A 14,308-nucleotide genomic window follows, 5' to 3' on the forward strand; every position below is an offset into this window, starting at 1 on the left:
ACCACTAACTGAAGTAAACTTGTTAAAACATTCTCTATATTTAATTGACAAAATTATATTAGATTACAGAAAAGGTATTTTGGAAGAGTCAGTACATGTTGTTCAGTTAAAAAAAAAGAAGAGATCTTCGAAGGGAGTTCATGGAGACAGACCTATACACCCCACATCTTAGATACATCAATAATGACCAGGTCTTCCTTCCGCCACTGACCTGTAGAGGATGTTATAAACTACAATCTTCATAGGATCAGTTTACATCATTCAAACACAAAGCTTAACATTTTCCTATAGGGGAGCGTGGGTAGGAGTTATTTTCCTCGCTCGTGCCCGTCACTTGTAAACACTACCATGGTGTGGAAGGGCGCTCTCCAAAACTTAAACAAATAAGGACCAGAAAAGCAGCTGCCTACAGAATGAGAGGAAGCCCAACACACCAGCCCATTGATATCAATGCCACAAAAGAGGGGGATAACAAAACAGTGTCCACACTTTCGAAATGCAGTCCCGAACTTTCTTAGGGCGTTGTGGCGACTAAACCGGACATTTTGGATCCAGTGAGTGTCTCTGAGCCAGCGGTCTGGGGGCAGTTGCACTGGCAGCCATCTTGAAACAGTGGTTCACCATTGAGTCTGTCCAAAGAAATCAAAACATAACAAAGCTAACTATTTCACACACAAGGAACACTATACATTCTCCAACAGCAGTGGGTTGTCTGGAAGATGTTTCTTTTCCCTTTATTCTCCAGCTGGGTGGCTGGCCAAGAAGAGGGTGATACTAGACAGAGAAATGCTGCAGCACAGTGCCAAAGCCATAGACTACACTTCCCAGAGAGCCAATGTGCAGCATGTGATTCAGGACCACCCCCTCTGAGGAGAAGAGGGCTGCACACCCTTCATACCCAGAAAAACATTCTTCAACGCCCCTTACAGAGAGAGAGAGAAAGATACTCGGAGGGGGAGAAATACTCAGGGAGAGAGAGAGAGAGAGAGAGAGAGAGAGAGAGAGAGAGATACTGAGAGAGAGAGATACTCAGAGAGAGAGAGAAAGATACTCGGAGGGGGAGAAATACTCAGGGAGAGAGAGAGAGAGAGAGAGAGATACTGAGAGAGAGAGAGCGAGAGAGGGCGAAAAAAGAGACAGACTGCTTGTTCGAGAGGCTTGGCGCGGCAGAAAGTTAATCTTCATCGTCGTTCTCGTCGTAGTCGTCCTCCTCGTCATCATCCCCCATGTACGACACGGGGGTCTCAACACGGGAGCTGCTGTAGTGAGAGTCATTAGAGCTGGAGGCCAGGGGACCATCTGCACCGCTGTCACTACAGAGAGATACAGAGAGGGAAGAAGAGAGTAGTAGAGTTAGTAGGGATGTGCATCTTTCCCTTTCAGGACAATTCTATACCTAGAGTGGCTTCGTAAAGTATTCAGACCCCGTAACTATTTGTTAGGTTACAGCCTTGTTCTTATCACTTCCCTTGTTCTATGATTAAATGTTTTTTTCCCCTCATCAATCTACACACAATACCCCATAACGACAATGCAAAAAAACAGGTTTACACATTTTTGCTAAGTTATAATTAAAATAAATAACTGAAATATTACATTTACATAAGTATTCAGACCCTTTACTCAGTAGTACTTTGTTGAAGCACCTTTGGCAGCGATTGCAGCCTCAAGGCTTCTTGGGTATGATGCTGCAAGCTGGGCACGCCTGCATTTGAGAAGTTTCTCACATTCCTCTCTGCAGATCCTCTCAAGCTCTGTCAGCTTAGACGGGGAGCGTTGGTACACAGCTATTTTCAGGTCTATCCAGAGATGTTCGATCAGGTTCAAGTCCGGGCTCTGGCTGGGTTACTCGCGGATATTCAGAGACTTGTCCCAAAGCCACTGCAGCATTGTCTTGGCTGTGTGCTTAGGGTCATTGTCCTGTTGGAAGGTGAACCTTCGCCCCAGTCTGAGACCCAGAGCACTCTGGAGCAGGTTTTCATCAAGGACCTCTCTGTTCTTTGCTCTGGAAAACGCCAAGCGGGCTACATGATGAACAGAGGAGTGGCTTCCGTCTGGCCACTCTACCATAAAGGCCTGATTGGTGGAGTGCTGCAGAGATGGCGGTCCTTCTGGAAGGTTCTCCCATCTCCACAGAGGAAGTCTGTCAGAGTGACCATCGGGTTCTTGGTCATCTCCCTGACCAAGGCCGATTGCTCATCATGTAGCCCAATTCTAGGTAGAGTCTTGGTGGTTCCAAACTTCTTCCATTTAAAAATGATGGAGGCCACTGTGCTCTTGGGGACCTTCAATGCTGCAGACATTTTTTGCTACCTTTCCCCAGATCTGTGCCGTGACAAAATCCTGTCTCTGAGCTCTACGGACAATTCCTTCAACCTCATGGTTTTTGCTCTGACATGCACTGTCAACTGTGGGACGTTATATAGACAGGTGTGCGCCTTTCCAAATCATGTCTAATCAATTGAATTTACCACAAGTGGACTCCAATCAAGTTGTAGAAACATCTCAAGGATGATCAATGGAAACAGGATGCACCTGAGCTCCATTTTGAGTCTCATATCAAAGGGTCTGAATACTTATGTAAATTAGGTATTTCTGTTTTGTATTTTTAATATATTTGCAAAAATGTATAAAAACCTTTTTTTTTTCTCACTTTCTCATTATGGGTTATCGTGTGTAGACTACAGAGATTTTTTTATTTAATTTATTTTAGATACAGGCTGTAATGTAACAAAAATGTGGAAAAAGTCAAGGGGGTCTGAATACTTTCCGAAGGCACTATATCTAGACACATGGGCTCCGATACCATACAGGAACTAAACGTTTTAGTTTGATTAGAGAACGAATCGCACAAACATTTGCTGTATAAACACATTCATTTTCCATTCTAAATGAAAATCTGCTGCTGATGGAGCTCGTGAGCTGGATCTGTCTGAGCCGACTACTATGATGTAAGTACTATGTAGGCACCTGAGCCGACTACTATGGTGTAAGTACTATGTAGGCACCTGAGCCGACTACTATGGTGTAAGTACTATGTAGGCACCTGAGCCGACTACTATGGTGTACGTACTATGTAGGCACCTGAGCCGACTACTATGGTGTACATACTATGTAGGCACCTGAGCTGAGCCGACTACTATGGTGTACGTACTATGTAGGCACCTGAGCCGACTACTATGGTGTACATACTATGTAGGCACCTGAGCTGAGCCGACTGCTATGGTGTACGTACTATGTAGGCACCTGAGCTGAGCCATAAGGGAGACAAAGCATCTACCACTCACTACCACTATTGGCTTAGGTGTGGCAATGTAGCTCATTTTGTCCCCACACTCTGGTTCTGAAATCACCATCACCCACTAATTAACTTGTCATTTTTGCAGATTGTGTTTGAGCTAGTAACATATCAATATTTATTATTTACAAATTAGTTATGACATAGCCAATGAATATTTAGCACAACTTTGGATTTCCCACCCTCCCATCTCAAAACCAAATGGTTTGGACATTTTTAAAGAGTGGTGATCTCTTCTCCTCTCGCTTCAGCCATGCAGTGCGCCTCGCAAAAGTGATTGCTGTCCTCGTTATGAAATTATCAACTTAACCCTGTATGTATATCTGAAAAACTACCAAAACAATTGCTGATGGTGAACCTGAACAATCAAAATAAAATCTATTGTAAGCCCCGTTCAGCAGGTATAGCCAGATGACTTGTCTCCGGGTAGATGACTTTTTATTTCTGGTAAAACACCATTTTCAACAACGCATAGATATCAACTAATTACACAGGTTGTCACTCAACTAATAAAGCCTAATATCACGCAATGTGCAAGATCAGGAACAGGCCTTTTACCTCCCGTTGGTCAGTGTGCAAAGCTGGGCACAGTGCGCAGTTTGACTAGCCTACCAATATTCCCTGAGGTTGTTCAGCATGCAAAAGGTCTTGTAGATCAATGACTGTCAACACAGTTACATGCAGTTCCACACTGAAGGAGAGGAGGCATCAGTTGTCACAAGAGATGATGTAATATGAGCTAAAGAAATGTGTGAACTGCTGATTCGTAACGTTTGTATCGATTTTCTGACCGCTACATTTGGATCGGGTTGGGGTCCACGGACTGATGCACTTGTATCTTAAACATTTGAATCGGGGACCGATGCGTATTGGTGAATTGTTACCTCCCTAAGAGTTACCATATATTTCTATGTGAAAGTGCAGATGGCAAGCCTGACTAAAGAGGAGAGAGACTCACCTGCCCTGGCCGTGATGGCGCCGCCCGTTGGTGGAGGATCCTCCAGTGATGTAGACGTTACTGATGGGACCCTGGGCCATCTCTGTAGTACACACATTCACATATAGACCTTAGAGAGAACCACACAGGCCCTTGTTTCTCATAGCCAATGTACCCTGAATGATCACCGTTTTACAATGCCCAATTCACGTACTTTAATAGAGATTGTGTGTAGCTCGATGGCTCAAGCTATGACAGATGATTTGGGCATGAAGTTTAAGTATGCGCTATGACCCCTGATCCCTATGACCTCTGACCTGTGACGTAGGGTTCCAGGGCTTTGGGCACCAGGCTGCGTGCCACCTTCAGGTCCTCCGGGGAACATTTGCCCACCTCCAGGCCACAGGCCATGCCCATACGCTTCAGCACCTCAATATCATCGTGGATCTCAAACATGTTGTCGAAGTTAAACAGGTACTCAAACCTGAACACAGCAGAATGGGAGAGGAAGAAATGAAGACTATAATAGCATGGATAGAACACAAATAAATTCATTAAAAACAGTCAACCATGAAAAAATCAATCGGTGTGTTGCCATGGCCTTGATGTTGGATAAAATAAAATATCTTTACATTACTTAAATTGATGATCAATTTACACTGGCATATACCAACACACACACAGTCACTCACTTGTCACTGGCATATACCAACACACACACAGTCACTCACTTGTCACTGGCATATACCAACACACACACAGTCACTCACTTGTCACTGGCATACACCAACACACACACAGTCACTCACTTGTCACTGGCATATACCAACACACACACAGTCACTCACTTGTCACTGGCATATACCAACACACACAGTCACTCACTTGTCACTGGCATACACCAAAACACACACGGTCACTCACTTGTCACTGGCATATACCAACACACACACAGTCACTCACTTGTCACTGGCATATACCAACACACACACAGTCACTCACTTGTCACTGGCATATACCAACACACACACAGTCACTCACTTGTCACTGGCATACACCAACACACACACAGTCACTCACTTGTCGTTTGAGATGCTACAGTCGATGACTGTCTTCTTGCTGGTGTTGATGATGATGAAGGGGAGGTGGATGAGAGAGTTGGGGGGCGGAGGTCTGTTGGCCTGCTGTTCCGTCTGTCTGTTCCGCTGCACCAGGTTCTTAAAGGCTATTTGCTGCAGGAGAGGAACATCATGGAGAGAACGTTAGAATAACGTTAAGTCAACCCGTGGTCTTGTATTTTATGCTTCCCTTAATGGTTGATTGTATTGTCGTCTATGAGGCAGGCTTGTCCTATGATCACCTGTAATATGAGTTCTTGGAGTTGTGACTGCTTCTGCTTGATTCTCTCCAGTCGCCTTTGTCTCTCCACCTACAAAGGAAGAGCAGAACGCAGACAGGGTGTCAGAGCATAAGAGAAAAGGGGGAGTGAGGAGAGTTCATAGTTGGCCAGGTGTGTGTGTGTGTGTGTGTGTGTGTGCGCGCATAGACTTACCTCTAGGTTCTGGCACTCCTGGGCTGAGTTGGTAGGCAGACCAATCCACTTGATCTCTTTCTTCTCTTTAGAGATGATGTTCATGGCCATGAGCACGTTGAGCGCGTCATACACACGCCGTCGGATGTTCTTCTGGTCGTACACATGCTACAAGGAGAGGGGGAAGAGGTTCATCTCTGACTCTGATTCCTGTGTGTGTGCAGAGAGCTTACAATGGATTTGTTAGGTGATTTCGTAAGAAAACCAGTGTCCTAAAGCCTAATTTACAACTTCCGTGCCGTCTACCTCCCGGAATGTCCGCACATGGATTTCAAAATCACAGCAGAAGTTTTCGAGGAGGTGAATGTGGACGCAAAACCCTATGTGGACGAGAGAGGACGTTTGATGTCCAAACACTGAAGCGGTAGTAGCGCAAGTAAATTAGGCTTGAGGAAGACCATGTCAGAGAATCTTTATTTCCTAAACAGGTTTGTTGTGTCTGTGAAATTGTGACGTCATAAAGAGGTTTGTTTCGTCTGAGCGATACCATAATGATGTGTTCTGTCTGAGAGAAAGTGATAGTAAAGTTCTGTCAGAGAGAGGGGTGTCATAATGAGGAGTTCTGTAAGAGAGTGATGCCATAATGAGGTGTTCTGTCAGAGAGGGGTGTCATAATGAGGAGTTCTGTAAGAGAGTGATGCCATAATGAGGTGTTCTGTCAGAGAGGGGTGTCATAATGAGGAGTTCTGTAAGAGAGTGATGCCATAATGAGGTGTTCTGTCAGAGAGAGGGGTGTCATAATGAGGAGTTCTGTAAGAGAGTGATGCCATAATGAGGTGTTCTGTCAGAGAGAGGGGTGTCATAATGAGGAGGTCTGTAAGAGAGTGATGCCATAATGAGGTGTTCTGTCAGAGAGGGGTGTCATAATGAGGAGTTCTGTAAGAGAGTGATGCCATAATGAGGTGTTCTGTCAGAGAAAGGGGTGTCATAATGAGGAGGTCTGTAAGAGAGTGATGCCATAATGAGGTGTTCTGTCAGAGAGAGGGGTGTCATAATGAGGAGTTCTGTAAGAGAGTGATGCCATAATGAGGTGTTCTGTCAGAGAGAGGGGTGTCATAATGAGACCTGTAAGAGAGTGATGCCATAATGAGGTGTTCTGTCAGAGAGAGGGGTGTCATAATGAGGAGGTCTGTAAGAGAGTGATGCCATAATGAGGTGTTATGTCAGAGCGAGGGGTGTCATAATGAGACCTGTAAGAGAGTGATGCCATAATGAGGTGTTCTGTCAGAGAGAAGGGTGTCATAATGAGGAGTTCTGATGCCATAATGAGGTGTTCTGTCAGAGAGAAGGGTGTCATAATGAGGAGTTCTGTAAGAGTGATGCCATAATGAGGTGTTCTGTCAGAGAGAGGGGTGTCATAATGAGACCTGTAAGAGAGTGATGCCATAATGAGGTGTTCTGTCAGAGAGAGGGGTGTCATAATGAGATCTGTAAGAGAGTGATGCCATAATGAGGTGTTCTGTCAGAGAGAGGGGTGTCATAATGAGGAGTTCTGTAAGAGAGTGATGCCATAATGAGGTGTTCTGTCAGAGAGAGGGGTGTCATAATGAGGAGTTCTGTAAGAGAGTGATGCCATAATGAGGTGTTCTGTCAGAGAGAGGGGTGTCATAATGAGGTGTTCTGTCAGAGAGAGGGTTGTGGAGAGCGTGATTACAGTCTTCCGGAACAGCTGGTGCTCTCATGCATGTTTCAGGTGGCGTGGCGAGAATCTGTCTCCTCACCACGCGCTCTCACCACTGGCGTCCCCCAGGGCTCTGTTCTAGGCCCTCTCCTATTCTCGCTATACACCAAGTCACTTGGCTCTGTCATAACCTCACATGGTCTCTCCTATCATTGCTATGCAGACGACACACAATTAATCTTCTCCTTTCCCCCTTCTGATGACCAGGTGGCGAATCGCATCTCTGCATGTCTGGCAGACATATCAGTGTGGATGACGGATCACCACCTCAAGCTGAACCTCGGCAAGACGGAGCTGCTCTTCCTCCCGGGGAAGGACTGCCCATTCCATGATCTCGCCATCACGGTTGACAACTCCATTGTGTCCTCCTCCCAGAGCGCTAAGAACCTTGGCGTAATCCTGGACAACACCCTGTCGTTCTCAACTAACATCAAGGCGGTGGCCCGTTCTTGTAGGTTCATGCTCTACAACATCCGCAGAGTACGACCCTGCCTCACACAGGAAGCAGCGCAGGTCCTAATCCAGGCACTTGTCATCTCCCGTCTGGATTACTGCAACTCGCTGTTGGCTGGGCTCCCTGCCTGTGCCATTAAACCCCTACAACTCATCCAGAACGCCGCAGCCCGTCTGGTGTTCAACCTTCCCAAGTTCTCTCACGTCACCCCGCTCCTCCGCTCTCTCCACTGGCTTCCAGTTGAAGCTCGCATCCGCTACAAGACCATGGTGCTTGCCTACGGAGCAGTGAGGGGAACGGCACCTCAGTACCTCCAGGCTCTGATCAGGCCCTACACCCAAACAAGGGCACTGCGTTCATCCACCTCTGGCCTGCTCGCCTCCCTACCACTGAGGAAGTACAGTTCCCGCGCAGCCCAGTCAAAACTGTTCGCTGCTCTGGCCCCCCAATGGTGGAACAAACTCCCTCACGACGCCAGGACAGCGGAGTCAATCACCACCTTCCGGAGACACCTGAAACCCCACCTCTTTCAGGAATACCTAGGATAGGATAAAGTAATCCTTCTCACCCCCCCCCTTAAAAGATTTAGATGCACTATTGTAAAGTGGCTGTTCCACTGGATGTCTTAAGGTGAACGCACCAATTTGTAAGTCGCTCTGGATAAGAGCGTCTGCTAAATGACTTAAATGTAAATGTAATTTGCCTAGAAGCGAGCATAAAATTAGTTTCCCTTAATCATTGATTGTATTGTCGTCTATGAGGCACGAGCCTACTCGTATGGTAGGCTCGTGTCACTGGGCAGCTCTCGGCTGTGCTTCCCTTTGTAGTCTGTAATGGTTTGCAAGCCCTGCCACATCCGATGAGCATTAGAGCCGGTATAGTACGATTCGATCGTTGTCCTGTATTGACGCTTTGCCTGTTTGATGGTTTGTCAGAGGGCATAGCAGGATTTCTTATAAGCTTCCGGGTTAGAGTTCCGCACCTTGAAAGCGACAGCTCTAGCCTTTAGCTCAGTGCGGATGTTGCATGTAATCCATGGCTTCTGGTTGGAGTATGTACGTACGGTCACTGTGGGGACGACGTCATTGATGCACTTATTGATGAAGCCAATGACTGATGAGGTGTACTCCTCAATGCCATCAGAGGAATCCCGGAACATATTCCAGTCTGTGCTAGCAAAACAGTCCTGTAGCTTAGCATCTGCTTTATCTGACCACGTTTTTATTGATAGATATTCAACAGATGATATTAAAACCAAATAGTTATTACATTTATTTAACAATCCCTTGAAAATGGCACGTAGTTGTCAATGGTTTTAATAGAGCTAGGGGTCTTCTTGACCCCCAGCAGCAAAATCAAAAACTCTGCACTGTATTGTCACGTTTTATTGATGAGGACCTATTCAGTCAGACAGAATGTGCGATGTCATAATGGAGAATTCTACCTGAGAAAAAGGGATGTCATAAATACCTCCCCTGCCTGCTCTGAGGTATAGCCCTATGCAGTGTGTGCATACAGCTTCAGTACTCACTGAGTCGTTGGGGGAGATGTGGTTGTCTGCAGCGCTGAACTCCGCCACCAGCTCGTCTGCCACCTCGTTGTAGGTGGTTACACCTTTCTTCTGCACCTTCTCACACACCTTCATGGAGAAATGTCTCAGGCCCTTGCCATTCTTCTCCCCCTTCTTACCACGCTTCCTGTGGACAAAGAAGTGATCAAAAAGCTGTTTACTTCTAGATTCCACTGGTATATCACACACAGAAGCACACAATACCTAAACACCTAAAACCAGCTAGGTGCTCAAATAGCTTCTCTATCAATGAACAGAGAGGAGGGGGTGCATCTTAAGTGACCTGCCAGGATGTGGGGTAGACATTTTTTTTTGGGGGGGGGGGTAGTGACTCACCCCGAGGACCATGGCGACGCGTCGGCCGGCTGGCTCTGTGTGAGGAACTGGGAGTTGGGTGTTTGAGGGCTGTTCACAAGTATGGCACTGGAAACACTGGGCCTCTGGGGTGTACCAATCACCTACAGGGAGTGGGGGTGGGAAGAGAGGGCCCAACAATTTTAGTTTTAGAGTAAAATAGAAAATCTTTATTATTCCCCTAGAGCAACTTGCTTTGCACCAAGCAGTCATCATACAGTACATGTACCTACAACAGAGCAATCTGAACTGACTCTCGACATCATGGTGTGACAAGTGTGTCTCCCTCAAGACCAGCAGGAAAGATGGAAAGAGCATTATGCAGCTGACTCATAATGTACCAAGTGCCTGTGGTGGAGTGAACCTACTCTGGGGTGATAAGGTGAAGAGAACGTCCTGCTTATAGTTGTTATGGGAGGCAGGCCAGGTAGGTGATGTATTCCACTGTCTACGGGCTGGTCATCGGGTGAAGCATAAGCTGTTCCCCATTATATATTATATATTACCATGTATGTAATGGGATGATGGGCGTAATCCTGCTGACTGCAGAGGTTGATCAGCTTAGGCTCACCCCCCGGTCACGTCACAATGATAATGGATGGGGCTTAGACACCATGGATTCTGTGTGTGGTTTAAACTGTGTAGAGATTTCAGCAAGTCTATTTAAGTGGTGAGCTTGCAGTTAAGAAGGTTGTGCTTGCAATGTCTGAGAGCAAATAACAACCTGCACTCTACCACACTGTGTCAAAATAAAATACTTTGTCATCAAGTCTGTGGTTGAGATATTTCTGTGGTAGATGCAATAGGGGGCCTGGGAAACGGACACACTCACCATGTGTGGAGCAATGTTGACATTGGAGGGCCCCAGGGTTTTAGGCAGTAGTTGTTTAGCCATGGGGATTGACACAGGATGGACAGCAACCAGAGACAGGACACCTGAGAGGGGACAGAGTCAACACTAGGGTTACCTGGAACCACTGTCCACAAAATGGCTGCCTCTTTTCATATCCAGTTCTCAGGTAGATGGCTTCAGGGGACAGGAGGCCCTATAGGATGCAAGCTTGCTGACCCAAAGGAAATTCTGAGTGTACCCAGAATCTATAGAACACCTGTCTGATAATGGAGCCTATGATTAGATGTGCAGAATGTTTTCAAAGGAGTAAAATGAGATGAGCTACATCTGTGCAGTCTCATTGCCCCCTGCTGTTGAGTTGAGACATATCTTACAGAGACCGGTATTGAATGAAACCGATCTGGAACACAACACACTGTTTTGCTCACCTTTACTAGGACTCCGATTCTGGTCAATGAAAACCTTCAATTCTCCATTGGTTTCCATCAGACCAACCTGTGGGAAAGACCATCATCAACATCTATTCCAGTAAAATCTCAACTGCTGGTCTCTGTATTGAATCAGGACCAGCATGGAAAAACACTGCACCTGGTTGTCTCTGATCAGACTCACATCTTTGGCCATTATCCTCCTCTGATAAGTCACCAATTACTTTCCTGAAACAGAGAGCAACCATGATGGAGCCGGATGTCTAATGAAATTATCCACTCACACAGTGTGGTGAAGAAGCAATGACTCTTCAACCTCAGGAGGCTGAAGAAATTTGACTTGTCACCTAAATCCCTCACAAACTTTTACAGATGCACAATTGAGAGAATCCTGTCCGGCTGTACCACTGCCTGGTACGGCAACTGCACCGCCCTCAACCGCAAGGCTCTCCAGAGGGTGGTGCGGTCTGCACAACGCATCACCGAGGCCAAACTACCTTTCCTCCAGGACACCTATAGCACCCGATGTCACAGGAAGGCCATAAAGTTCATCAATGACAACAACCACCCGAGCCACTGACTGTTCACCCCGCTACCATCCAGAAGGCGAGGTCAGTACAGGTGCATCAAAACTGGGACTGAGAGACTGAAAAACAGTCATCACTAACACAGAGAGGCTGCTGCCTACTTACAACTTGAATCATTGCCCACTTTAATAAATGGATCACTATTCACATTAAATAATGCGACTTTAATAATGTTTACATATCTTACATTACTCATCTCATATGTATATACTATTTTATACCATCTTGCCTATGCCGCTCAGTCATCACTCATCCATATATTTATATGTACATATTCTTATTCCATCCCTTTAGATCTGTGTATTAGGTAGTTGTTGTGGAATTGTTAGATCACTTGTTAGATATTACTGCACTGTCAGAACTAGAAGCACAAACATATGTGACCAATAAAATGTCAATTTGATTTGGTTAGAGCTCTGGAATTGTAGCCGTCTGGGTGTATAGAAGTATACACTGCTGGAAAACAAACTATTTTAAATTGGGGTTAACCTACTTAAAATTCCATCAGGTCAGGGTGGCATTGGAGAAAGTAGACTGGCTTTGGTATGGAGAGCAAAAAAAGAAAATCGTGATTTGCATTTAAAAAACAAACATTTAATCCCTCACCGTGTGTGACAGTTGTATAGGCGATGGGTGTTATGGGACAGTTCACAATCCCTGATAGAACCATTTTTCTTTACAGGCAAACTATTGCACATTTATACGAACTGCATATTATACATGAAATGTTTGCAAAGGTAGGCAGCAGATTGCGTTATTGATCAAGAAGCAAAGTCTGCCTGTTTATAAGCAACATAGCTATTGCACAAAAGCACCACTAGCTGGCTACAGCCTCGCTATTGCCAGAACAAAAACATTACTAGTCGACTAAATTATCTTTGCAAGTCAACTTCGATTGGAATATTCCAAAGTGCTGAGACTGGTCCGCTGTGATGAGTATCAGACATTCATGTTTTAATATTTATGATATCTTATCATAACTTTCATAATTTCATCAAACTGTAAGGCCTAACGTTAGTAGGTGTTGACCACGTCCTAGACCCGAAATTCCCCACGAAGTTTACAAGCAGAGCAGAAATTGCTAGCCAGCTACAACAATAAAAAGCTGCCTGGGTGGCTGATTACTTGTCGTAATGAGAATTTGTTTCCATTTAACACCCAGCGATGACTAGCTATCTCGCGCAAGGGACTAACTGATGCTAGCTATCTACCTAACATTAGTGATATTACAGGCTAGCTAACATTAGCTAATTCATTGAGGCACGTTTTGAGACGATTCCGAGTGCAAAACGATTGTGTATAAGAAAACTGATCCAATTTGATATTATGTGGTTATACTAATAGAAGCTAACATGCATTTGCAAGCAGGAATGACCGAGCAATTAAAAGGTTTAACTTGAAGTGCACTTACAAGTGCACTCTTTTCTTCTGCTTCTTCGGCGGCTGTTTTTGTTGGCATCGAGGACAGAGGAAGAGGAGGTCTAAATCCCTATCGCCAAACAGGAAACAAAACTAGACGCCAAATTATCGTGATTCTGAAATAATAGCTAGCTAATACATTTAGGTTTCTAAGCAACCCAATAATCCTCGCATCAGACAGATGTATGTTTTATTGCGGAGCATACATGGACCTTTAGGAATTACAGTTAGTCAGCTTTCTGGTCAATCATGTCTCAATCTCAAAATGGATGCTTTTCAAAGTAACCTCGCTAGTCACCTAGCTTGCTAATAACTATGAATAATATTACTCGCGCTTGAAGGCCACGGGCGATAAATAAAATAAAAAAGTAAATGTATAGCTAGTTATAATAAAGCTTAAATAAAACGTGCTATTAATACGTGGTCGAAAAGCGAAGACTGGAAGAGTAAGCGTAGCCAGCGCAAGCCACTGCCTGAGGATATTATAACGGTAACGTTATTTAGAGAATATATCTGCAAACATAACTCATATAAAACGGCATAAATGTTAGCTAGCTACGTTTGCAAATCTTAACACAAACATGCGAGCGAAAGATATACAGCTATATAACTGGCTAGTTAAAAGAGCACGACTAATATTTTGATGATCAGTTGATGGATAAATTAGTTGGTATAAACAACGGGAAGTAGCTACAGTAGTAGCATGCTAGACAACTCGGTCAATGCACTAAATTAGCAGTAGCAAATGGTTAGCTTACTTGCTAACATAACAAGCTACCTCCAACTTTTAAAACAGGTAGGCTATTATATCGATCGCTAGATAGACAAATCCTCCTTTCGCATGTCACGTTAATAAATGTCCCCTTTCAATCGACAACGACCAAAAGTCTATTGACTTTGTTAGTAGTAAACTCGAAATTCCTCTTAAGCAGTTACCATCCTTTCTCTCAAACCAATCTTGGCGGTGTCTAATATCTGATGTTTCGGATTGGATAGTTTTAACATGACGCAGGCAATCCGTGCTACTAAAGCCACGCCCTTAGGGCAGGACCTCCTTTCCCGCGTTCTTCCATTGGTCTCCAGGTGTTCGGCGTTTTAAGACCATTTTCCGGGATTTGAAACTGACACACAAAATC

At 45.0% G+C, this 14,308-nt stretch overlaps 1 protein-coding gene across 4 annotated transcripts; it reads right to left on the bottom strand.

Annotated features, from left to right (window-relative positions):
• Window positions 1–14: 14 nt before the first annotated feature.
• On the bottom strand, window positions 15–14,126 carry LOC115113157 (transcription factor Dp-1-like). 4 transcript variants are annotated; one of them, XM_029640506.2, is made up of 12 exons: window positions 14,109–14,126; window positions 11,351–11,394; window positions 11,167–11,233; window positions 10,718–10,821; window positions 9,868–9,989; window positions 9,493–9,658; window positions 5,788–5,934; window positions 5,596–5,664; window positions 5,316–5,467; window positions 4,553–4,719; window positions 4,257–4,338; window positions 15–1,313 (listed from the first exon to the last, which is right to left on the bottom strand). In XM_029640506.2, the coding sequence occupies exons 2-12, from the start codon at window positions 11,360–11,362 to the stop codon at window positions 1,175–1,177; spliced, it is 1,227 nt and encodes a 408-aa protein (XP_029496366.1). In that variant the 5' UTR covers window positions 11,363–11,394; window positions 14,109–14,126; the 3' UTR covers window positions 15–1,174. The 4 variants fall into 4 exon arrangements, with proteins under 4 accessions (XP_029496366.1, XP_029496335.1, XP_029496355.1 ...); XM_029640475.2 differs by lacking the exon at window positions 14,109–14,126 and adding an exon at window positions 13,165–14,102; XM_029640495.2 differs by lacking the exon at window positions 14,109–14,126 and adding an exon at window positions 12,247–12,264.
• Window positions 14,127–14,308: the final 182 nt, after the last annotated feature.

This window comes from Oncorhynchus nerka, linkage group LG3 (assembly GCF_034236695.1).
Source record: "Oncorhynchus nerka isolate Pitt River linkage group LG3, Oner_Uvic_2.0, whole genome shotgun sequence".
Classification (NCBI taxonomy): Eukaryota; Metazoa; Chordata; class Actinopteri; order Salmoniformes; family Salmonidae; genus Oncorhynchus; species Oncorhynchus nerka.